The sequence below is a fragment of the Opisthocomus hoazin genome, chromosome 2 (genome assembly GCF_030867145.1).
Source record: "Opisthocomus hoazin isolate bOpiHoa1 chromosome 2, bOpiHoa1.hap1, whole genome shotgun sequence".
NCBI lineage: Eukaryota > Metazoa > Chordata > Aves > Opisthocomiformes > Opisthocomidae > Opisthocomus > Opisthocomus hoazin.
This window is the reverse complement of record NC_134415.1, coordinates 103,256,124-103,280,527: the sequence shown is the minus strand read 5'-3', so window position 1 is coordinate 103,280,527 and position 24,404 is coordinate 103,256,124. Positions and strand designations below refer to the sequence as shown.

General features: G+C 39.2%; 1 protein-coding gene across 3 annotated transcripts in view; it reads left to right on the top strand.

The window, feature by feature from the left end:
- Positions 1-24,404, top strand: part of ZNF451 (zinc finger protein 451) — a 41,236-nt gene that overhangs the window by 6,838 nt on the left and 9,994 nt on the right. For 2 of the 3 annotated variants that reach the window (XM_075414620.1, XM_075414621.1), the window contains exons 3-13: positions 3,007-3,090; positions 4,314-4,439; positions 5,960-6,071; positions 6,687-6,837; positions 8,339-8,465; positions 10,413-10,566; positions 12,587-12,734; positions 13,287-14,941; positions 16,042-16,176; positions 20,155-20,285; positions 21,243-21,429. In XM_075414620.1, the coding sequence (XP_075270735.1) occupies positions 3,007-3,090; positions 4,314-4,439; positions 5,960-6,071; positions 6,687-6,837; positions 8,339-8,465; positions 10,413-10,566; positions 12,587-12,734; positions 13,287-14,941; positions 16,042-16,176; positions 20,155-20,285; positions 21,243-21,429 (3,010 nt within the window). Of the gene's footprint in view, positions 1-3,006; positions 3,091-4,313; positions 4,440-5,959; positions 6,072-6,686; positions 6,838-8,338; positions 8,466-10,412; positions 10,567-12,586; positions 12,735-13,286; positions 14,942-16,041; positions 16,177-20,154; positions 20,286-21,242; positions 21,430-24,404 lie in introns of those variants that run through there. The other variant, XM_075414622.1, reaches the window with a different exon arrangement.

Genomic DNA, 24,404 nt, shown 5'->3' with positions numbered 1-24,404 from the left:
AAGTGGATATACTTGGGATGGGTTTATACTGTTTTCCCCCATTCTTATACTTTCTCAAAATAATCACAGGTGAGTTCTAGATCAGACCCAGGGTTGTATTTCTTGCACTCTTCATTTTCAGGGTTTGTTTTTAATCTTCATCTAAATGTTAAACTAGCAACCAAGGAAACACAAAGTAGCCTAAATACATGCAGTGTTTGGGACTTGCATTATTGTTCAGGAGTGTATACAGGCAGATGGTGTGGTAGTTCGCTTTTTTTTTTTCCCCCGTTTCATTTTTTGTGGAAAATAAGGGTGTATATCTTTGAGGAGCAGTACACAAAAATTGTGTAGTAAGAGGCACAGAATTCAGAAGGAAAAAAAGAATGTTTCATGTCTGCAAACAACATTTAAATAAGTGTAATATTACTTAATGTTAAATTTAATATAATGTTCTGGTCACTAGAACTTCCTAGGTTTGGAAGCAGCTCTGCTTTTCAGCTGTTTATTTCCTAACTTTTAATTAATTGCTGAACCCAGGCAGTAAGTAAACAGAAATAAGGAAAATCTCTTTGAAGAAGCTACAGCTGTTAAATTCAGAGTTGAACCTTTCAAAACACATTATTGAGCTGATTGGACAGTGAGGTGGTCTCAGTGTTTCTTTGAACTGTTACTTGCTAACACCTGTTGTTTAATAAAGATTTAATTTCTTGTAAGTTTATAGATGTCAGTTTCTACAAAAGCAAATCTGTCATGGATGTCTGTTTTAGATTTCATTTAGAAAATCATGTTCTCTTTGTTTACTGCATCATAAAAAGTTAAGCACTCTTTTGGGGTAATTTGAGGCCTGCAGCTTGATTCATATAAGCTTTTGTCATCTGTCCAAGATCTCATCATTCCTCCTCCCCAGCGAGACAATGAGGACTGTTTATGCCTGGCAGCTGAACAGCTTTACAGCCTTGAAAGGTGGAAGAATGTGAAGAATCAGGTGCAGTAAGGACGAAGGAGAGAATTGCATGCTGCTGTTCTCTCTGCTGCTTCTCATGAGGCAATAAATCTTCCTAACCTGCCCTAGCTGCTTGGTTTTTAAGATGTTGAGGACACTGCCAAATATATGGCAGAGATGGTGGATATAGTACTGCACCTCTTCAAAAAGTCAGTCTGCTGACTCTCCTAAGTCTTTCTGCTGCCTGGAGAACTTAACTTTCTAACAAATAAAGAATACCTTTGGAGTGTGTTACAGCTCTGTGGTATCTGCCAGCAGTATTGCCAGACAAACGGCTGATACTGCAGTTTAGTCAAAAATTCTGCAATATGATGTAGTTGGCATTGCATGTACAGACTTTAAAAAAAACAAACAAACCACCCCCTCACCCCCAACTCACCCAAAACTTAAACTATCTTTGTTTTTTGTTTATTTGCGTTCAGGTTAGATAATAACTTTCTAGAGTTTGGATGGGAAACTTTTTATGGTTAACTTTGCCTCTCACTGAAGGTGTGTACACATGTGACCATGGATTTGAGTTAGGGTCACTAGGTCTAGTTTTGTTTGGTGTTTGTAGACTTACTCATCCTGTTTCATATTCATTATACTGATTATTTAGTTGGCCTGTGATAATGTTGTACCATGATACAGGGTTTTTTTGCATGACATCAAATTATGTGGACATAGTGCTGCTTTTTTTGCCTTTAAAACCTGAAGACTTGTCACAGTAAGTGTGTATGGAGCTCCAGGCGTGATTTTGCACATCTTCTTTAAAAAACTTATGACCTATATGCTTAGTTTGGGTTGCTGATTTTTTTTTTTTCTTCTCTGTTTGCTTTTTGATGTTTGTGCCAACATTCTGCTGTCTACCAGAAGCTGGTAGTAGAAATGTTGCATTTGGTGTGAATGGAGAGTGAATGGGAATACGTACACACACATAGGTGTGTGGAAATACCAGACAGAATGAAAAAAAGGGGGCATATGAAGGCGTGTAAATCAACTGGTCTTGATACTGCCTGGACTAGCAGGTCATTGAGGTCACAAACCATCTACATGAAGTTTCTGAAGACAGTCATCAGGAAAGCAAGGGACAGCATTCACACAAATTAAACTCAAGGCTTAAACCATTAAGATGATTGCAGAAGATAAAGAACAGGGCTAGAGCCTTAAGGAGGAGACAAAAACAATTAATAAAGACTGAAGTACTTGTTGATAGTCAGGGTCCTTTGTCCTCCATATAGCTGCATGGAGTCCTGACCTGGCTTCCTGGATGCACATCTTTGCAACTGAGTGCTGGACAGACTATTTGGACATGTGTCTGTGCTTTTGGGTATCTGGTGTGAATGGGTGAAATGTGTTTTCCTTGAAAATAAAATTAACTGCCCCTTATTGTGATTCTGATACAGAGAAAACACCTGTAACCTGCTTATGGAATATCTGCTCAGAAGAGAGTAGCCTTCAGGGCTTAAATGTGTATGAAACTGTTTCCCCCTTTCTTAATGTTTGAAATGCCTAAGGAGTTTAATTTCTTTAGGAGCTAGAATTTAATTGATGTGTTTTTAAAAACAAACAAAACCAAAACAAACAACAAAAAAACAGTTAACATTGCTTAGTGAAATCTGAGGCTGTTGCTGTCTTGGTAACAGCCTGCTACCCTGTTACCATTGAATTAATGGCTCAAGTTGAGTGTCATTAAAAATGTAGATCTAAGTTGATTGAGAAGATGAAGAAGATAAGGTTATTAAGTAAGCCAGGTCTGTTAATTTGATTTTTTTTGTAGTTGATGTCTGTATGTTAAGTTGATTTTTTCATTATTTGTGAATACTTATTTATTTGCATGTTTTACCAATTTTGTGGATTAGTCTGTTACGTGGAAAAGGTGCTGTGCAGGAATTTCATTACTGCACCCTCTTGAAACTGTGGTGAAGTTCTCCTTCAGGTATTGCTAATGCTGGCAATGTGCTGTAATGCATGCAACACTTTATATCTGAGGAAGACATTTTAATGCTTTTGTGTGTGTGCGTTTTTAACACTTTTTTCAGGAAGGACCTTTAAGACCTGTACTTGAATGCATTGATCTTGTCAGTAGTGAGGATGAAGAACCTAACAGCAGTTCTTATGTTCATGTGAGTATGTTGTAATGTATTTTGGGACTTTTCAGTTGAACAAAATTATTATTCTCCTGTATTTTTTTCCATCAGTTTCTCTTAATAAAAAAACTTCTTAGAAATATTTTTAACAAGTAATAAATAAAAAAAACAACATTAAAGTCTTTTGATTTTTACCTACTACTGAGTGGAAGGCAGGAATGCCAACACTTCATTTTATCTAGAGCCACTTTTTGGCTTCTTGAAATGGTCTCGCAACTTTTATTTGGCTTTCAGTGGGTTTAGCAAGTGTGTAAAAGAAAAATCACTTTATGAGCAACCTGAGAAGTCATTGTCCCGTCTCTAGCTTGCAAGTATATCTGGCCTACTCCCAGGGCTTTTCCTTCTAAAATAACTTTTTAGGAGCAGTTTATAGGTTAGAGGACCTTATTCTGATGACAGCCTGGTATTAACTCAGCCTAATTCTTCATAATCCCTCCTAAGAATGAATGAGTCAGAAGCAGGCTGGTCAATCCATGTATCCCCCAAGCTTATTGTGACTACTCCGTGGGGCCTATGAGAGCGACAGTGACTGAGAGTAACTCTACTAGAGTTGGTTTTGGCAGCAGTGGCCATCTCTTGACTTCTGTTTTCCAGTGTTGCAGTAGAGGATGTGTGTAATAAACCTGGTTCTTAAGGAAAAGTGGATCTTCCGTACATGCACAGGCTCGTTCCACTGTGATGGTTGCTAGAGCTGATCGTGTCGCAGGAGCAAACGACAGTGTATGGCCTATCCCTTAGGCTAGAAAAAGTTTATGATCTGCCTTTCTGAAGATACTGGCCAGTGTTGTCTTGGAGCAAGAATGATATCAGTTCTCAGTTTTTCAGATGGGCTGCATGTTGGCTTTGAAATCTTCAGGATTTTTTTTTACCTACTTAGAAGAATTTACTTAATTTTTCATTTGTTGGAGACGTCTAGGACACCCAGCACAATCATCCATGTTCCTCCTAGTGCTTTGGTGAGGCAAATGTTGATGCTAAATTGCCTTGAATATGTAGAGGCGTGGGGGTTGTTTTTATTTGTTTTTTTAACAGAAGTTACAGACGCTGGTAAAGAGAAAGAGGAAGCTAGCAAGGTAGATAGTGGGACTTGGGATCGGAGTGTCTGCACTGAATTACATCCTTATGCTTGGGCATCGCTTTTGACCGTATCGGTGCCTGTTACTTAATTACCAAATAAAAGTTTAACTTTTTGATTGTAGAGAAATACCAAGCGTAAAGATCACATTGACTATCAGAAAGAACGAGTTGCATCTACCTTGGATCGTCTGGCACGCCATGTTGAAGTAGAGAAACAGCAAAAAGAAGAGAAGAACAAAGCCTTTAAGGTATTGGACATATTTTGTTTCAGTAGAATTGCATAATGCAGGCCTTGTAGTCATGAGTGTGTGTGTGTTGTCACTACTAAGTAAGCAAAAAGATTGGTGAGCCAGACCTGGAACTAGCAACTAGAGATTTTTGCTTCTGGGGTGTCCTTTGAAACACAACACAGACTTTGTCTCTTCAGTGGCTGCATCTGATAAATTTGCTAGTCTTATTGCAGTTCCTAAGGGGAGAAAAACCCCTAATTTCGTGCAAGCCAATGGCAAAAACTTCTTCTCTTGTTTGCATATATAGCAGAGGGACCTTAACAACAGTTATTCTGATTAAATAATTGAAAAATAACAGTTATCACAAATCAGCATGCAGCAAACCTAGTTATCTACCTGCTTTTGCGTGAGATTTTTGGGAAGCTATTTGCCACATTAAATCTCTGTATCAGGTAATTTTTTATAATGGGATAAAATTTTCTGTGTATAAGGCATAATTTTAAATTTGAATCAGATTAATTGTATTGTGCAGCTATTTGAAAAAGCGTGGATTTTTTTGTTTTTGTTACAAACTGGGGGGTGCAGTCAGTAGACTTAAGGGTAGGGCTGCTGTCAGCGGGACGTGGACAGTTTGAAGGAATGGGCTTATCAGAACCTCATGAAGTCAACAGGGACAAATGCAAATCCAGTAGTTGTGGAACATGCTGACTTTGCAGCCTAATTTTCTGAACACTGTTAATGGCTTTTAAAGTCACATAATTATACTATAGTTACAGCTTGTTATAGCCTGCAATAGACTATGCAACTGTAATACAACAGAGTAAAAGGCTCTTAGATGTAGTCCATGGTAGCCTTGAAGTCCAGAAGCCTACGTGCCTCTCCTGTGTCCTCTACTCAGAATCTGGCAATCTGTTAATGTCTCCACATACAGTTCTTCAACTGTAGAGTGGAGTCAAAGATAGCTGTGTAGCTTTTAAAGTAGTCTGAGAATGAAGGCCAAAAAATCCTTTTGTTAATGATGAATATTTTCCTGCTGGGCAGCTCCTCACTCATCAATCTGCAGAATTAAAATTACTCTTCCAAGTGAAACTGCCATGGGGTTTTTTGCCTTGGCAATGGGACAAACTGACTCTTTGGTTTCAATAACCATTTCGTGTTGCTTTTTAAAAAAAATAAAAAAATCACTATTTGTTGCAGTTTATAATCTTATTAAAAGTCTTCTTCGTTATGTACATGCTTCAGAAACTTCAGTAGGTGCAGTAAAAGTAGATTAATTGACCTAAGCTGTAGCTTTTATGTAGGGCACAAAAATTGGTACTATTTTGTTTATTGCTGTTACGTTCCATCTTTATTGTGTTATATGGAAGTCAGTCAAGTTGTAAGATTTTTTTTTTTTGTTTCCCCCCTTAGATTTTTGAGGAGTTTTTTTCCTTAGTATTTTAGAGACCCACATGTGAGTTTGGGCATACGTACTTAATATTGATTTTTTTTTTTTTTTTTTTTTTTTTAAATCTCATCTGATATGGCTTCTCCTTCAGGAGAAAGTTGATTCTCAATATGCTCAAGGGTTGCAAGAACTAGAATTTATTCGGGAACACAGTGACACAGAAGCTGCTAGATTATGTGTGGACCAGTGGTTAAAAATGCCAGGTAAGAACAGGAAACTAAATTTCAGTGATATGTTTTCCAAGTTCTGCATTGCAGAATAGCACATCTGGTAACTGTGCTGAGCAGTACTGACATTGAGCTTGCAGGTGCCTCTTATGCATAACCAAATCTTACAATATTAACTTCACTAATGTGTGGCATTTGAAGGTTCTTCTATGCCCATTTCTATAAAGGCTATTAATCTGACATTTTGCTGCGTAGAAAATGTAACGTACAAAGTCTAAAAACCAGTAGGGCAATGTTAACTACTTTTACAAGCAAAGTTGCTAGAAGGAAAAGTGTTACTGTTGAACTGTTGCTCAAGAAAATGTCTACGTAAGTAAGTATAAATTCAGGAAGATCAATCAATTTAAAATATTTCTCGGAGGACCTGGATGCGGGGTGTCAAAGTGTTTGAAAAGCAGTGCTAGTGGGGATTGAAGAGACAGATGCTTTAACTGAAAGAGCAGACTTACCGTAGTAGGATTAAGTTACAGTGCATTATTAGCTCGCTTTTGAGAATAAATCTGACTTGATTTTTAAATGCTTTAGGGTTGGTTTGTTTTGTTAAGCCTCTATAGTTCAGATGCTGGGCAAGTGTTTTGTTTTATAACGCAGATCTCAAACCAGGCACCATTAACAGTGGAAAAAGGGGTGTTTATAAGAGGGCAGGTCAGACGCAAGACAACAGCAGTCCCATATCTTGTCCTGTGATGCACTGCAACAGAAAGTTCGATAATAAACATCTTCTGATAGGTCACCTTCAAAGGTAAGGGCATAGCGCAAGAGCTCAGTGCACAAAATAATAATGAAAGAATATACTTGAACTTAGGATATCAGCATCAAGTCTACTTTAAACTGCCTATAGTGACAAAATTCTATTTGGATAGCAAATTAATCTGTTACAGATTTTATACAGATGATGTGATGAACTTCCTGGTTGGTTGTTTTGTTTTTTCTGTTTGGGGTTTTTTTTCATTCAGAATTGATTTCTTCCTGTTGTAATGAATGGATTTAGGAATGAAATAAACTATGTTTTTAAACCTTTACTAGTTAAGAGTAGTATGCTGCTTTTATGAATATAACTTCATTATGAGATTTTGAAGTTTTTAAATCTTTTTAAGATTTTAAAGCTTTTTTTAATATCTGGGTTTTTTTGAGAAACAAGATCTCTGTTTTCCAGTTCTGTTATTTTTTCACCTGAGCTTGAAAAAGAGCAAAAGGTTAACGTGTACAACTTGATAGTAAGATTAAAAAAATGCCCCTAATGAAGGGAACGAGGAGCAAGATGTATCATCCAGACATCTGTTCATAGCTGATCATTGCTAGTCAGGACTTGCTGTGTCTGGGGTCAGTTCCAGCATATACTGTCTTTTAGCTAGTGAATGTGTCATGGGAAGGTGGTAAGGAGAGAAACTGAGGGGAGTGTTGTGGGCTAACCCTGGTAGGCAGCTTAGCCCGCCACAGCTGCTCTCCCACTCACCCCAGTGGGATGCGGGAGAGAATCACAAGGGCAAAAGCGAGCAAGCTCTGGGCTGAGATAAAAATGGTTCAATAAGTAAAACAAAAGCTACGCACGCAAGCAAAGTGAAATAAGGAGTTCCCATCAGTGGGCAGGCTGTTATCACACGTAATGGTTACCTGGGAAGACAAACGTCACCACTCCAAACATCCCCTCCCTTCTTCCTCCTTCACCCAGCTTTTATTGCTGAGCCTCATACAGTGTGGGGTGTCCCTTTGGTCGGTTGGGGTCAGCTGCCCTGGCTGCGTCCCCTCCCAGCCTCTTGCCTACTCGCTGGCGGGGCGGTCTGAAAAATAGAGAAGGCCTTGATGCTGTGCGAACACTGCTCAGCAGTAGCTGAAACGTCCCTGTGCTATCAACAGTGTGGTTTGTAAGTCCAAAACACAGCACCGTACAAGCTGCTATAAAGAAAATTAACTCTGTCCCAGCCAGAAATAGTGCAGGAAGGTAAAAATAAATTTTTAAAATCCTTCTGTAGGAGTTGGAGTCTTTATTAGTTCTCTTGCTCTTAAAAACGGTATGATTCCTCTGCAAAATTATCGTTATAACAGGTAAGCTGCAGGGAGAATGGCCTTTATATAGGATACTTCAAGTACAGCTAATGATAGGGGAAGTGAGGAATTTTACTGTTTAGGTTGATTTGACATGGTTTTGTTCAACAGCTTCAAAAGACATAATTTTTTGCATTAAAAAAAACATTTTGGCTGTTTAGATGAGACTAGTTTGTTAATTATTTCTTCCTCTTCAGGTTTGATCATTCTCCTTGTGACCCAACAGTCACATTACATGGACCCCCAAATAATGCTGTTGCCTGTGTGATATGCTGCAAAAGATTTTCAACCTCTCAGCAGTACAGTGATCATCTTTTATCTAAGGCAAGATCGGAAGGATAAGTAGCTCGCGGGACTGAATGTAGTAGAGGATTTTCAAGACGTATAATTATGCACTAATTTTTTTTTTTCCGTTTTAACCCTCTTTCTCTCCCCTCCCATCCTGTAGTCTTCAAGGTAGTTTTTCTTATTTGCTGTGTTTCAAACACCTGGTGTATACTGACACTACTCCCAGTAGATGTGACTGTTAGCTTGTAGTTTCCAGTGTACTTTTAAAAGGACTGCAATTCTGTCTTAAACCTCTTGTCCCTCTATTGGTGCTGTCAAAAGGTATTCCCCCCCCCTTTTTTTTTTTTGTATCTCCAAAGCTATGAAAAATAAAAGCAAGAAGTTAGGGTGAAATAAGTGACGGTAAAGAGAAGCAGCAGAAAGGAGTTGGGCAAAAAGAGGCAACAGAATGGGAAAAGAAACTTGGGTGATTCAGACGCAACTGTTTCGTCTCTGTTTCCAGTCTCTCTGTTGGTTGATGTGTTTGCTGCTACTCACTAGTTAACTTACAGAAGGCGAAAGGATAATCTAGCATGTGAGTTTTGATTTGAATGTAAGCTAATAGTATTTGGGTTTTTTGTTGTTATTCCTCCCTATTTCCACTCTTCACTTTTTGTTTTTTGATGATGCTGTCTCTCCCTTCTGTTCATAACTTAGCACTGTAAAACTTTAGTACAATGACAGGTGCTCAGGTGTTATCTTCAGGGTGTGTGGTTTTATTTAAGCAGTCTGGTGTGTAATGGATAGCATTTTCAAAGTTTAGTGTTTTAATAACTAGTAATGCTGTGTACGCACCTAATGTCCAGAAGTTGGGTTAATTTCAGGGGAAGTCTCGGATACTCTGAAAATCGGACTGCTTTCAGCTAGTAGTAGTATCTCCTGTTGCATAGTCATACCTGACAAGCTTGAAAGATTGCATTATGGTTTGTCTCTGCTTTTTTTCCGATTGCTTCCAAGTTGTGTGCCTGTGGTGTGTCCAGGGGCGTTAGCAGGAGTTACAGGCTAGTTTGGGGAAAGAGAGTGCTCTTCAGCAGGCAAGAAGACGGGATTATTGTGGTGTGGAAGGATGGGGAGATAACCATAGAATCATGAAGGTTGGAAAAGACCTCTGAGATCATCAAGTCGAACCATCAACCCATCACCACCATGCCTGCTAAACCTTGTCCTGAAGTGCCACATCTACATGTTTTTTGAACACCTCCAGGGATGGGGACTTCACCACCTCCCTGGGCAGCCTGTTCCAATGTCTGACCACTCTTTCAGTAAAGAAATTTTTCCTAATACCCGATCTAAACCTCCCGTGACCCAACTTGAGGCCATCCTAAACAAAGCTGTGGAAGAAAGCATAAGCATGTCAGGAAGATTCTTTGAGTGGCATAAGAAAGGAGTAAGAAAAAATGTCAGAAGCAAAACTAAAGGATTTTTGCCCTGAAGGCAGAGCTCTGCAGTTGATGTAGAAGGCAAAAGGGGTAGAAGGAGTTGACTTTATCAGTCACGGGCCTGTTAGGCTACTCTGAGGAGCAACATTTTGAGAAGCTGGAGATTAGCAAGATTAGGGAAGAACCGACATGAGGAAAAACAGCTGCTTTAGTGACAGAAGGAGCTTTTTCCAAGAGCCTTGGTAAAGAGACTAGCTAAGAATTAGTGGAGCCTATAGTTCCTGGGGAAGGTGGTTGTTCCCAGTGGTGCAAGAAGGAAATGGAAAAGTTGCCAGTGTAGTAGGGACGAGTAGCTGAGTTTGACCATGGCAGTTTCGCCAGTCCCTTGTGTCTCGTGAGCTGAAGTGTGTAGGGGTAGGCTATAGATAAACGTAGATGTGGTAGCTGAAAGCCTAAAAGTGAAAATATTACCACAGAAGGGAGAGAGGAATGGAAGGACATGAGAAGAGCTGGGACTGGTTTATTGACTTAGTATTTTTGCTAACTAGTTTATTTTCTCTTCCAGCTAAATGAAAATGACGGACATAAAAAAGATCTCCCTCCTCAGCATATTCAGTGTTTCGCATGCCCAAACTGCTTTCTCCTTTTCACCGAAAGAGATGAATGCTTGCAGCATATGTCGGGAAAGAACCACTTCCTCCAGGTTTCTAAATTGAGTGGTATGTTGCTACTAAGCGTACTGCTTTTTATTCCTTCTGATAATTGATATGCATGATATGAAGTGACTTGTGTTTTTCTGCTGTGTAAAAAAGCTTAAGGTTTTTAAGTTTGTTTTTGATTAATTCTTATTTTTCTTTTAAGGTCTTAAATGTGATACAGTTCTGTAAGCGGACATGCTTTGGAATGCATATTTTTGTGTAGAAATTATTCGTCCATCATAGTTGCTGTAATGAGAAACAGACTTTCCTTTATCTCCATGCTGTCAGATCTCTCATGTAAGCTTCTCATCCTTCAGTGACTGTGCAGCTGCTGTCCTAAGGAAGTTTACATTTAGCATGTTGGTAGGAACTTGGACCAAAACATATAAATTTCATTTTCAGTTCCAGTCAGAGTGGCTGTGATGTTCCTTCCCCCTGTACTGTCTGAAGTCTACTGGAGGCTATTTTGCTTGTCGGTGTCCTTGCCATTCCTGATGGAGAAGACGTGTGGAAACTTCGTCTGTATATAATTACAAATTTAGCCTGCTTAGCTGGAGCAGTGCTGCTGGTCTGATGCCTTGCGCTGGCCGCACTGCCTACTGAAGGCTAAAATACTGGTTGTGTTGTGAGCTGGTAACATCCTGAACCGTACTTACAAGATTCTACAGAAGATATCTGTCTGATTATAGTCTTGAAAACAGGGGCAGTGACCATCATAGCTGTACTGACTTTTTAGCTTTGACAGAAGAAATAGGCATTAAAGCATTTACTTTACTCTTAGGTAAACAGCTGAGACAGGTGAGATATAGATGGAGTTGACTTCCTGTTCAAGAAGCTGCCATGTTTTAGGTAGAGTAGCTTTCAGAATAAACCTACATGGCCAGAAGGATTGGTATAGTTATCTCTCATTTTCACAGCTCTATCTGCTACTTCTGCCCTCCCCTAGAGTGGCTGTAGGAAGTGTACAGTAAAGACAGGCTGTGAAAGAATCTTCCTGCACTGCCGTCTTCATGGAAGTGAGAATCATCTGCACAGTTCTGAGTTCTCTCATGTATTGTAAATCTAATGTACTTTTATTCTCAAATAGGTTATTAATTCTGAATGTGCTGACTGCAGATGCCTTTGAAATCAGGCCATAGGTTTTGAAAAAGAGTACTGGTGAGCTGTTGCTTTGAAGAGATTCACAGCACAAAATAGTGTTTTCTTCTTTAGAGATGGATAGCACTCAGCTCAGAGCAAAGAAAAGAAGTGCTCCATTTTTTCCTTTGCGTTGGTAGGTCATCATAGTTAGTGTTGTCAGCATGGTCTGTAAGATCTGGCAGTGAAGTTAGTTGAAAGGCCTAACCTCAAATTACTGCCTGTTGATCATCACATCTTACTAAACAGAAAATTCAAAGAGAATTTGCTTCCTAAGATTAAGGAGGCAGAACATTAACAGCAATATATAGTTCATAAGCCATTTCCCATTTTCTTTTCAACAGAAAATTTTCTATTCTGCTCGTATCTGGAATTAAACATGAAGTATGTACTCAGACCAACAGCAAGTCCTGCACCTAAAAATTTAACGAAAATTAACATTGAGGATGGGGGAAAAGAGAGATGGTCATAGTATGTGGGAACTTGTTAAATTAATTGCACACTTTTTTCTTTTTTAAACACACTATGGCTTTAAACAAAAGTGCATGTAGTGAGAGTAGACAGGTAACGATAGATGGAGGGGAAGAAGGTCAATAAGAACCTTCCAGAGAGAGAGATCTGACCTGACCTTGTAGAAGGAGGAAAAGTGGAGTCAGTCACGGAGTATGAAATAACAACATGCAAACAGATTCAGATATGAGGTTGCTACAGAAGTTTAAAAAGAAAAATGTAGTTTTACTTAAAGCTTCCATTGCTCGATTACCGTGACTCAGCTGACACTTGATAACTTGCTTTCTGAACACTGTGACAAACGAGTACAATTGCTAACTGTCACCTGAGAGCTGAAATACTGTGAAAGAACTCTCTAATGTGTGGTTGCACTTTCTGCCATTTCATGTTGTAGATGAAATGGAGGCTGGCCTTCCTCTACCTTTCCCATCCTATGCAAAGAACCTTCTGGTATCTCTGTGCAAAGAGGTCCCCTTTCAAGTGAGGTGTATATCCTGCTACCAGATACTACGCTCGCATATGGAATTAACAGCTCATTTCAGGTTTGTGAGAGACAGCTGTCTTTATAATGTGAACATCCAAAGATCGAGGCAGATGTGTTCTTAGTGGTGCTAGTGGATTTCAGGGCATCTAGAACCATCTGAATGTTGACTTCCTGAGTCAACTAGAGTAAACTACCAAAAAACTGCACTCCTTTCCATGTGCTTTACCCCACATTACCCCATACAATCCACAGCAGAACGCTGATCTGTGTCTGTATCCTGGTTGTTACTTTCTGTAACAGAACAGCAGAACTTGGTCTCTGTTCCACTGTTTCGAAGTTGGCAGTTTGAGTTCTAAAATGTATTGAGTCAACATAAGCATGAATCTAAGTGCTGGTTTTGGAAATTAGCACCTAATTGTCTTTGAAGTGCAGAGACTAGATAGGCGTTACATGTTTTTGTTGACAAGCTAGGAGGTGAGTTTAAGTATACAGAGGACATTATTTGCACTCGCTAATTGCTGTAGCTAGTAGGTAAAGTTTCAAAGTACATCTGAAAGCTTAATGTTTCGGCTTATGGTATAACATCTTTATTTTTTTTAATCCGTTCTAGAACACGTTGTCATAATTCTGGGCCTGTGGCAGTGTCAAAGAAGAGCATCTCACAAGTTGCAGAGATATTTAAAGCAAAAGGTCACTGTGAGAACTGTGATAAACTGTTTGCGGATAAGAATCAGATCACCCAGCATAAGCAAACTACTCAACATAATGTTAAAGTGTTTACTACAATGGAAGAGTCCATCTTGATGTTCTGTCATATCAATGGAAAAAATAAAAATCAGTCTCACTTGTGCCATATTGTGGATCGATCAAGACCACTGCTTAAAAGACATTTGACTTTGAATGAGTCTACCAGTGAAATGGAATCTACTCCTTCAAAACGGAAGAGCGATTTAAAAGATAAAAATGAAGCTCACGTAGCAAACCAAAGTCAAGACAGTGCTTGCAAAGTAAAAGCCTGGTTTTGTGAATGCCTTCAAAAGTTTTTTACGGAGGAGTCAGTAGAAAAGCACATTTTATCAGCAAATAGGATCTGTCACAAGTGTGCTGTGTGTGGAAAGCTTGCTGAAAATTCAAGCATTATCCGCCTGCATATGAGTCGATTCCATGGGGGAGCACACTTGACTAATTTTCTTCTCTGGTGCAGAGCGTGCTCTGTAGATCTTCTTGGAGAAGAGGATATTATGGGACACGTGACTGAATTTCATGGTGGACATAGTTACTATTATGAGCAAGAAGCTCTAGAAGATGAACCTATGCCATCTGCTTCTGACACAGTGTGCATTTCTGCAAGTGAAAGGAAAGACCGCATTCCTAGTCCTATGGAACTCTCCCCTGAAAAAAGCCCTATTCTAGGGAAATGGCAATGCCGCATTTGTGAGGAGATGTTTGAATCTGAAGAGAGCGTTAAGGAGCATTGCATGTCCTTAGAAAGCCATGCATTTCACAGATACTGCTGTGGCTTATGCAGAAGTCACTTTCGGAAAGTAGGAACCTTACAGCGACACTTCCAAGAGCATCATAACGAGGAGGTACAGACTAAATACTTCTGTGGCCTTTGTGGTAATCTGTTCTTTGACACAGAAGAAGAATTTCTAATCCATTATAAGAAGATTCATAGTGTGGACTATGCATTTGTGCCTGAGCAGGTGGATTTGTCAATAAAAAAAGAAGAGGACTTCCTCCCAGTAGAAAAAGGAAACCGTTTAACCTGTGGTTGCCGGACAACTTACGTCTCCAGAATAAACAGGAGGAACGATTATGTGAATTGTCAGAAAGCCATGCTGCAAAAAGGAAACTTATGGTTTCGATGCTGTTTCTGTTCTGCAACTGCACAGAACTTTGACGATTTGAACAGTCATCTCAACAGTCACATGTCAGTGAAACATAAGGAAGAAATATATGTTGTTAGATGTGCTGCATGCAACAAAAACTTCGACGATCTTCAGAGCGCACATCAGCACTATCACATGAAACACTGCTTCTTGCAGAAACCTGAGCTATCACTTCTTGCATCAGAATCGGAAAATACAGTATTCAGGTTCACAGCAAGTGGAGCTTGTGTGGGCAGAAAACCTCACAAGGAAAAATTTCAAGCATCTCCATCCAAGACTCAGGCAAGACCACAGCCATCTCCTCCACGGGGACCAATACAGGCAAAGAAAGAAAAAAAAGAAGACTCGGCGTACTCTGAAGAATGTAGTGAAGGTTTGTAGAATTTTTTTTTAACACTAGAAAAATATTGTTGTCTTTAACATGCTCTGTTTCAGTGTCAGTAGAAGTATGTAACATACCATTTCCCTACATCCAGTCTGTAAATCAGCTCAGAATTTAGTATTTGTTATTTCTCAGAGCTGCATTTTGAATTCTCGGTATTTGAATTTCCAGAGCTTGGGCTCAGCCATTTATTGCTATATGCCATGTGCATGAAGTTTTTAACAAACACAAAGTAGACAGATGTGAGAACCCTGGGGCTGAAACATTTAATTTTCAAATTAGTTGTGAATATAATTTGATATTAAAAGGAAGAGGAGAATCAAGGACCCCAAATCTAACTCCTAGAAATGCAGAAGTGGTCTATAATACACACACATTCAAGAGAAACTTAACTTCTTTGTATGCAGAGATATTTACAAGCCTGGTAGTCCTTTCTGTGTGGGCAATCCATCTTCTCAGTTTCCTTTAGCTTGCCAAAAAATAATTTCAGCTGAGAATTTATATTCTTAGTATGTATTAGGGATTTTTGCCTTGAGCATGCAAATATTTTTTTTTTATGTTCATGTCACTTGTAAGAATGAAATAAAAAATGCTGAAGGTGTACCTTGTGTTCAAAAATTGGAAGTGTTTTTAATTAATCACAGTTTGATAATGCTTTTGATTAAGAGGTTGACATTTATGTTAGATGTACAGCAAAAAGTATGTTTCTAGCCATTTTATGTGCTTTTATGCACATGAGCAATTAAATGTCACAGAGACTTGCCATAGTAGAGGGTGCTCAGTTGATTATTAAATGAACTATTGAAATGTCTCAGTGCAGGATGACAGCTTTCTGTGCCTACCACAAAACTATCTAGCTCTATACCCATCGTATAGCTAGATTCTACTTTATTCTGTCTGGTTTGTGCATTACTAAATGCTACTTCTGTTGATTTAAAAACAGTGCAGTCGCCAAATAGGATGATGTTTTTGTAACTTAGCTTTTTGAACACTTGAATACATGAATTTTCAAAAGCATATCTAATTTGATGTATGTTGGTTGACCAGAAAGTCAGGTGAACTTAAAATGCATCCTTTTTATCCCATTGAAGATGGTGAACTTCCTGATCTTGACTACCTGAGTACCATGACTCACATTGTGTTGGTGGATCTGGACAACTGGGGAAGCTTATTCACGCAGCTGCCAACTAACCTGAACCAAGGGACATTTATCTGGGGCTTTCAAGGTAAAAAGTGGTTGTAGGAAATAGGAAAATAAGATTAACAGGTCTACACAAATACTTGAGCAGAGATTCTCTGAATCTGAGAGAATGAAGAACAGGAACAAGCAGCCACTAGGGCTTCTTTAGTCACAGTGTCACAGGCACCATGTAATAGAAATGTTCTTGAACTTTTCTAACTCAGTCTTCATCTCCTCTGCCCTTAGTGTTCCTTATAGAATATTGTTCCAGAATTGCTAGACGGTTTAGGAGTCTTTCTGGCTTCCCTGCTGAACTTTAGGCTGTATCATACTAGGTTTTCATAATTATCAGGACAGCCATAATACTCGCAGGTCATTTTCTTTCTAACTCCCAAGTCCTTGTCATAATGTTCTTTTTAGTTCCAAAAGGCAGATTTTACGTTCTTGTACTTGAATTTTGTTCTGTCTCTGGCTTGCTGCTTAAGGATGTCTCTGGTCATCCTGTACATCAGTAGATGTATCCGCATCTGGAAGATACCAGTAGTGGTACAGGGTGATTGATGGAACTCACATTGTTATGTGAGTAAACAAAAGTTTTTTTGTAAGAAAACTTTGTGAAGTCTGCCAATAGCATGCCTTTAAGTTGATACTTTTCCTTACCTGACTACTCTTGAACGAAATTGTCCACCTCATGATTTTTCTACTGGTTTTCTCTGTATCTGCCTTTATTTTGCCTGTGGTATATTGAGTGCTTCAGTAAAGTCTCAAAATATTTATTGCCTGAAACACAGGCATCATCTTAACAGACTTGCAGGAATTGTCAGGTGTGTTTTACACTTAGTAAAGACCATTGCACTGCACACTTCTTAAGTAATGTTCTTGACTGTCTCTTCCTTTAAAAGATAATCAAGAACATCTTGAAAGCTGAGAATTTGCTTTTTGCTGAGGTTGGACAGAAGGGCCTGTTGATGCCCGAATCACCTTTTTTTCCCCTCTTAGAAAGAGATATTCCAGTTAGCTGATGAAGGCAGAGGAAGTATGTCTTTTAGTGTAAAGTCCAGGTTCTTCAAACAGTCAGCTGTGGTCCTGGACCTGTAGTTTAGTATCAGGTTGTTAGGAGTTCTGGGAATGAATCCTCTGGTCTTCCCTGTTAAAGCGGGTTGTGCTCCCGAGTCTTGTGTTCCGCTGAAGCATTAGTTGTGTATCATTACCTGTATTGTCATTACCTAGCTTCTGACCTCTGTACAGTAACAGTATTCTTGTAAGTGCACACATACATGCACAAAGCCACAGAAAATACTGATTTGGGGGAATTTAGATTATACCTAGTCATCCTAGATTTCTATTTCATCCTTGCTGCCTGAATGCTCCATTTATTTATATTCTTTTTTCTCTATGGTTGAACAACCTGTTGTTCTTCCTATGTTTTGTGAGACTTTGCTGGGCTTGACTTCTGGTCAAATTTCACTTCACCTCTGCACTCCTTGACTTCTAAGGCTATTATGATTTGAGGTTTGGTCCTGCGTTTTAGTTGCTGAAGGTTTATTGTTTATTTCTGTAGTAATTCAATCCACTTGACCTTGGAAGACCTTTTTTTTTTTTTCTTTTTCTACAGACAAAACTAAACTACTAGGAATCCGAGTTGAAGAAATGTCAGGCCTGTTTGACATCTAAAGTCCAAAGCTACTCTGTCTGGGTTTTATAATTTAGTAAAGTATTATTTATTTTTCAGAGTTATGTCAAACTTTCCCCACTTGAATTCAGACACTTGCTTTCAGCTGGACTTTGTTACTTTATTTAATTAATCAAAACTGGTTTGTCATTAATTGACCCAAGCTTGCTTGTTATGACAGGATCTTCTTGGAAAATAATAGTAACAGCACACATTAAAATGCCCTGATTTATTCAGTAAGAAAAAATAGATTGAACCCAGGAATGTCTGAACTGTGTTACTGTCAGAAATGTCTCTTTTCTCACCTAGCTAAGAAAGAGAAATAATCCATATTACAGTTTCAGTGTTACTAATCTATTGTTAGGAACCTCTATTAATATGATAATCTTACCCAAAGGTACCTCTGTGTTAGGTAAGACACTGTGCCCAGGGATGTTCCAAGCACGGGTGCCTGCTCAGCCCAGGTCAGTGCCACTCAGTTTCTTGCTTCCCAGACGGGGTGACTGTATGCAGGCTGCCTCGTGGGAATGGCCCCTGGAGCACCTGAACTGAAAAACCCACGCCAAAGAGCTAACGGTGATTAGAACAGCTATATTAATATGAGAGAACACTTTAGCAGTTTATTAGCATCAACTATATTGTTACAGAGCCTGGGAACATTAAGGCTCCCAAGCACATTGGGATTTATTGTTGTAGGTGCCCTCTCGTAATAGTGGTTTACAGAGTTATTTGATGCATTCTGTTGTTGTTTGTTTAGCCTGTGAAAATACAGCAACATCCCTATGTCTTCTGATTTTTTTTTTCTGTTTCCGAAACAACATTTTTTATTATTTTTCTATTATACTTTTGCATTATTTCTGTTGTTTCTGTTGCTAATACAGCCTTAGCTTTGCTTTGAGTTCCTATATTGTATTGCCCAGGCTCAGTATTGTTTTTGTTCTCAGATATTCAGTTATCCTTCACCCATTTGTGGTCTAGCTCCACCAGCGTGAATACAGTTCTGTCATTGTTTTCAGCTGTCCTGGTCAAATGTTGACGTTGTACATTTATGCAGCCAAAAACCAGGGTTGGTAATTACAAGTCTTTCCCAAATAGCAGTGACCAAGGCTGTCACAACTTATGAGAACAACTTGCAAATACCATTTTTCTCCTGGGCAGATGCCCTTAAATCGTTTCTATGTAGTCTGTTACTGAATCTTTGAGGTCACTTTTGATACCCACTTACAGCCATTTAGGCTGAAAAGAGGGAAAAAAAAAAAGAAACCACTTAAAAACCCCAGGAGAAATCTACTGAAGATAGCTTCTACTTCTTTGTCAGACTGGGGGTGGGCAATTGGAATACACGATCCTCTGTAGCCTGTTTACTTGAGCCTTAGTCTCACCTGTCCTCACCTAAAGTGCCATCAATAACTGCTTTCACTTTCTATTCAAAATTCTTTCTTATGTCCAGCCACTCTATCCGGGCAGAAAAAGCAACATTTTTTCCTCCCCATTGCAGACCCATTATTTCTTAGCAACTGGGAGTGTCATGAAATTCTTCTTCACTCCCTTCAAATTGTCCTTCCATTTGTTTTTATGTTGTCATAGTAACTGCAAGCTCCTCTGTTTTTTCCCCCCTCTTCTTGAGAGATTTGTTGCTCCTTTCCTTTCCCTTGCAACCTGTTTCAGCCTGGTATTCTTTTTATCTGTAGCAAGCCTGTTACTCAGCTCATCTCTAATAAGCAACTATTTTCTCAGACAGTAACTACATGGTTTAGGATACTAATTTTTCCCAGTTACAGCCTCATTTTGCTTATCCTTGACTGCATCCAAGTGTTTGTCAGGACTCTAGCATTTGTTTCAGCTGTTGCTCCAGTTCTTGGATATTCTTTTTAAAGGGTTCTAACGTGTGATGTGTCGGGCAGTTATTGAGTGTGTTGGAAATAATCTTGGGCATTACATTAGTACAGGATTCCATAAGAGAAGCATTTCTGTTAATTTTACTACATTCCCAGAGCTCCTCTGCTTCTGCACATTAACCATAACTGTGCTTAAAACTGAAAAAAAAAAAAAAAAGCACATGATTTCTGGAAGATAGGTTTTCAGGATTAGAAGAAAAATTCATACAAAATTGAAAGAGAGGTTTTGTGTAGGATCAGGCTGGCTACTTAGCTAGGTTTTTCTTTTTTGCCTTCTAACCCAAGAACAAGGGATCTTTCGGGATTTTGGTTATATGTTTATTTTGGCGTTCACATTGGTCAAAATAAATCCTGTCTTTAAAGCCCGATTAATGTTTGCTTTTGCCTTCTTGCATTCTTATTTAATTGTGGCATTTCTGGGTGGTTTTTATTTTTTTTCTTTTTCACTGTTTAGGAGGATACAGCAACTGGAAACCTCCAGTGCAGTGTAAAGTTTACAATTATCTTAAGAGGATTGGGTGTTTCTTTCTTCATCCACGTTGCGGTACCAGAAGAGAAGCAGCAGACTTTGCTCTCTGTGTTCATGTAAGTTAGTGCACACTTTCTTTATTGTTGTGTTTCTGTACCCAGAGAAGAGTGGCAGATGATATCTGCTGTTGATGTTAAGTACTAATTACAGATGCAATTCTTAGATTCTCTTCACATGACTTCTGCGTCCACTGAAAAGAATGATAAATCTGTCACTGAATTGAGCGGAGACAGCCTGTTGAGAAGAGATTTACATTTTTTTTTTCTTTTTTTTTTCCATAGGAATATGAAAGTTAGCCCAAATAGGACATCGGTCTGTTGTGGGGAGGAAGGGGGCTGTTTAGGGAATGAAGAATAAAAAAGCACAATTGTTACAGTTTCTGTTTAGGAGAGAAACGTGACTTCTGCCTCTCCCTTCAGGTAGCCCAAATCTAGAGCCATCTTTAAGATGGAGTTGGATGGGTGCCACTTCCAGAGACCCTGATGGGCTGACAAAGAGCAGTGCCTCTGTTCAGTAGACCTTAGGGCTGTGGCTGGGTTGGGAGAGGTGAAGGACAGGAATCTGGGATGCCATGGGGACTCTTGTTTGTAATACAGTGCTTTATCAGTTAGATGAAACTACTTGAGGATCTAATTACATGAAGTAAGTGTGTTTTGAAACAGTGTTTGTACATAATGTTACACTTTTTAATGATTCTTCAAATGCTCTGCACAGGTGACTTGTTTTATGTGGCAATGGTTCTGAAATGCTGCTTTTTAGGAACTTGTTCCATATTCCATCTGTACCGTTCTGGTAGCCATTCCCTATATCTGTTGTCGTATGTAGAATAAATGCAGTGTCAAACTGTTGAAATAATACCTTTCATAATGGTATTGTGCATCAGACCATAAAAGTGGAGGTAAGTTGCTGTAGAGGGCTTTCCTGTGAAGACCTGTCTTACAGAAAAAGCTAGCCAAACCCCACGAGATAAAAACATGATCTCAGTTCAACATTTGTCATTTGATTCTGTACAGGCTGGTCGTCTGGATGAGCACCTGCCCAAGCAAATTCCTTTCACTGTACTTTCTGGAGACAAAAGCTTCCTGGAACTGGAAAATCAATTTAAGATGACCCAGCGGTCAGCTCGCATCCTAAATCCTCACCACATTGAAGGAGACATGATGTGTGCCTTGCTAAACAGCATTTCAGATACCACAAAAGGTAGAAAGTAAACATTAAACACAATCTTTCCGGTAAACCCGTGGTTTTTTCAATAAAATAATTGAACACTTGTGCTGGTAACACAAGCTGTTGCTTGATGCTTTTTGTATTGTACTGGTATTTGAATGAAATATAGATCAGAAAATCAATCTGCTTGGGGCAAGCTTTGAAACCAGACTTAATTAAGCGTTTTTAGTCAGCATAACAAACTCTGTCCTCCCTGTGTTCTTTATTATAGCAGGAGACAAGCTGTTGTTTCAGTCTGAGAATTCCTTTCTAGTTAAAGAGAAGCTGTTTAGAGCACTCTAGTGTGCGTATTTGTCAATTTGTACTCAGATCTTCTTTGCTTGATTTGTTCTGGATCTGAAACAAAGGTGACACTGCTAAAGCATCATTATTCCCCAGAATATCTCTGCTTATTTTAATTCTGACCTCTTGGCCACTTCCAGTTACTTGATATTTGCCTTTGCTGGCACATGGCTTACACATCTGTTTGGAGGAAAAATATCAGTGAAAGCCTTTAAGTTCTCTAAAATGCCATGTTCTAATTAATGGCACACTAAAACGATCACATTGCTTTATACAGGATAATCAGAGGTTATTTTCAGCCAGCTCATTTTCATGCAAAGGATACTGAAGCTGAGATGAGCTTTAATACTTCTCAGTGTTTTAAAATATTTTGAAGTAAAGTTTTCCTAGAAGACCTGACATTTCTCTGCAGACACATTATTGCTTTTCCTGGCTTCGTGGTGTGGTTTTGGGGGCTTGTAAATTGAGAGTGTATTACAGAAAGTTGTTTCTGAATTAGCCCTAAACAGTTTTCAGAAAATAGTGTTAGTGTTGTTGCAGGTGTGTGAGAGCTATCACATGGTGCTGCTGTTCTACCAGGAAGGTTAAAGTGGAGTCCTAGCACTGAATGGTGAATTGGCGTGGATCTATTAAAGGGAAAAAGAAAGATAGGATCATTAAATGGTTTCCTGAAAAAAATTGTCTGTGGTCAGAGCTGGAATTGATTCGTGTGCTGCTGATACAGAAGAGGTGCTTACAGAGTTTTCTGGCCACCCCAGGCATTGGCTGGTCTAGATTTTTCAGCTGGATTATGGAGATGTGATTCCCAGCCAGAAGCAGCCATACCACTAAAATTTCTTGGCGTAGTTATGCAACTGTCACTTTCTCTAGTGCTGTTGATTTTGCTCAAGGGGGAAGATGACTTTTCTCCACAGTTACCCATAAAGCTACACATTGAATCACTACATTCTCACTATGAATGTTTTCTTTGTAGAGCATATTGAATTTCCTAGACTGATAGATCTCTGCTAGTGTAATTATAGCTGTAACTATATATTGATGTGGGAGGCTGTTTTTGCTTTGGGAGCTTTGCATATTTTGGGGAGGAGGAGCTGGAAGAGAGCTGTAACTTGCAATCAGTCAATGTAAGTCAGTTTAGCTGTACGGCCTTCCTTTCTTGTACAGTTTGTGGTACGGCTTAACGATATGAGACAGTGAGGAGAGGGGAATGACTGCTCTGCTACTTAAGGGTACTCTAGCTCCCTGCCTTGGTAGCTCTGCTAGTATAGCTTTATTCACTGGGGTATACTGGCTCAGATCATGTGACCATTTTCTGTGTATAAATTATACTCCAGTGGTTTTTTGACGTTGGTCTTGTTTTCAGAACTTTACTACATTAATATTTAATTTACTCTTATGGTGATGGGCACTGTCGAGAGGCCCCAAACCTTAGCTTGCTGGCTGTCTGATCATTGTGCAGCCCACTTAGTCATGCATGTGGTGGTTTTTTGAAAAAAAAAAAAAAAAAAAAAAAAAGAAGAAAAAATAATTGAGCAGGAAAGTGATGGAATCACATACGAGTCCTTTGGCTGTTGGCATTCCCTGACAAACTTGTAAGGAACAGAATTGTCTTGAGACATCTTTGATCCCTTTCTCCAGTCAGTGTCAGCGGCGGGGCCCAAATAATGAAAACTGCCTTTGTCTCCTGTTGCTGCATTAGAAAAGTACGTTAGAAAATTCAGTTCTGATAATCAGCCTGTGTTCACTGCGTAGCGGGATGGTGTCGTTACCAAATGTCTATGAAGTGTTTTTTAAAAAGATAAACCCGCTGCAGAATAGGCATTTCACTGTGTGGCTCAGCAGCATCAGCAAGCATTTGGAAGTCTTCATGTGGCAGGACCAGTATCAGAGGGCTGAGACGGAAAGTTGTGCGGTGTATCATAGGCTGGTGTAACCTGTTGTCCTGTTACAGAAAGGCAGCTGCATATAAGGAAATACAAACAAGAACTGCTTGCTTTGTGACTTTCTCAACCCTATGGCTATTCTGGAGGGAAGAAGTGAGAAACAGTTACCACAGAGAGTTGTGTTGAAAAACATGAGACAGCTGTTGTTATTGGATGAGCTTCAGAACGAAAAAGCTGTTTTGCTGAATCACCTTCATAGAGTTATCATTAGCTTGTGAGCAGCTGGATTGTGTTTGGGTTGTGGCAGTTTATGACATTTGCACCTTGTGAACCGTTTTACCATGTCAGCAGAACTGCTGTGGAACCTGTGGTATGTGCATTCATTTTAAAATAAATAAATAAAAATAAAAGTTCCTGCATATGTTGCAATAGGATATCAACTGCATGTTACCTTGGGAGACCACTGATTTTAGTGGATGCGTGAATTTCCTTTGAGGTATGAAAGTAGTAGGCAAGACATTTATTCTTATTTGCTCTCTTCTGCTGCAAAACCTGAGTTGATAAATACAGAAGGGTTCTTCTCTTTCATGCTGAAGTCACCACACGGGATGGGAGATTGATGCATGTTAATAGAGTGGTTTGAAAAGGGTAGAAGAGTTTTCCATGTCTCCCTGTAATTCCTTTCCAAAGGAAATTTGTGGCATGCAGAAAAACACCATCATTCCCTTGTCTGTCTTGAGACTTGATACCTAGTGATGACAGTACTGCTCCACCTTACACTTT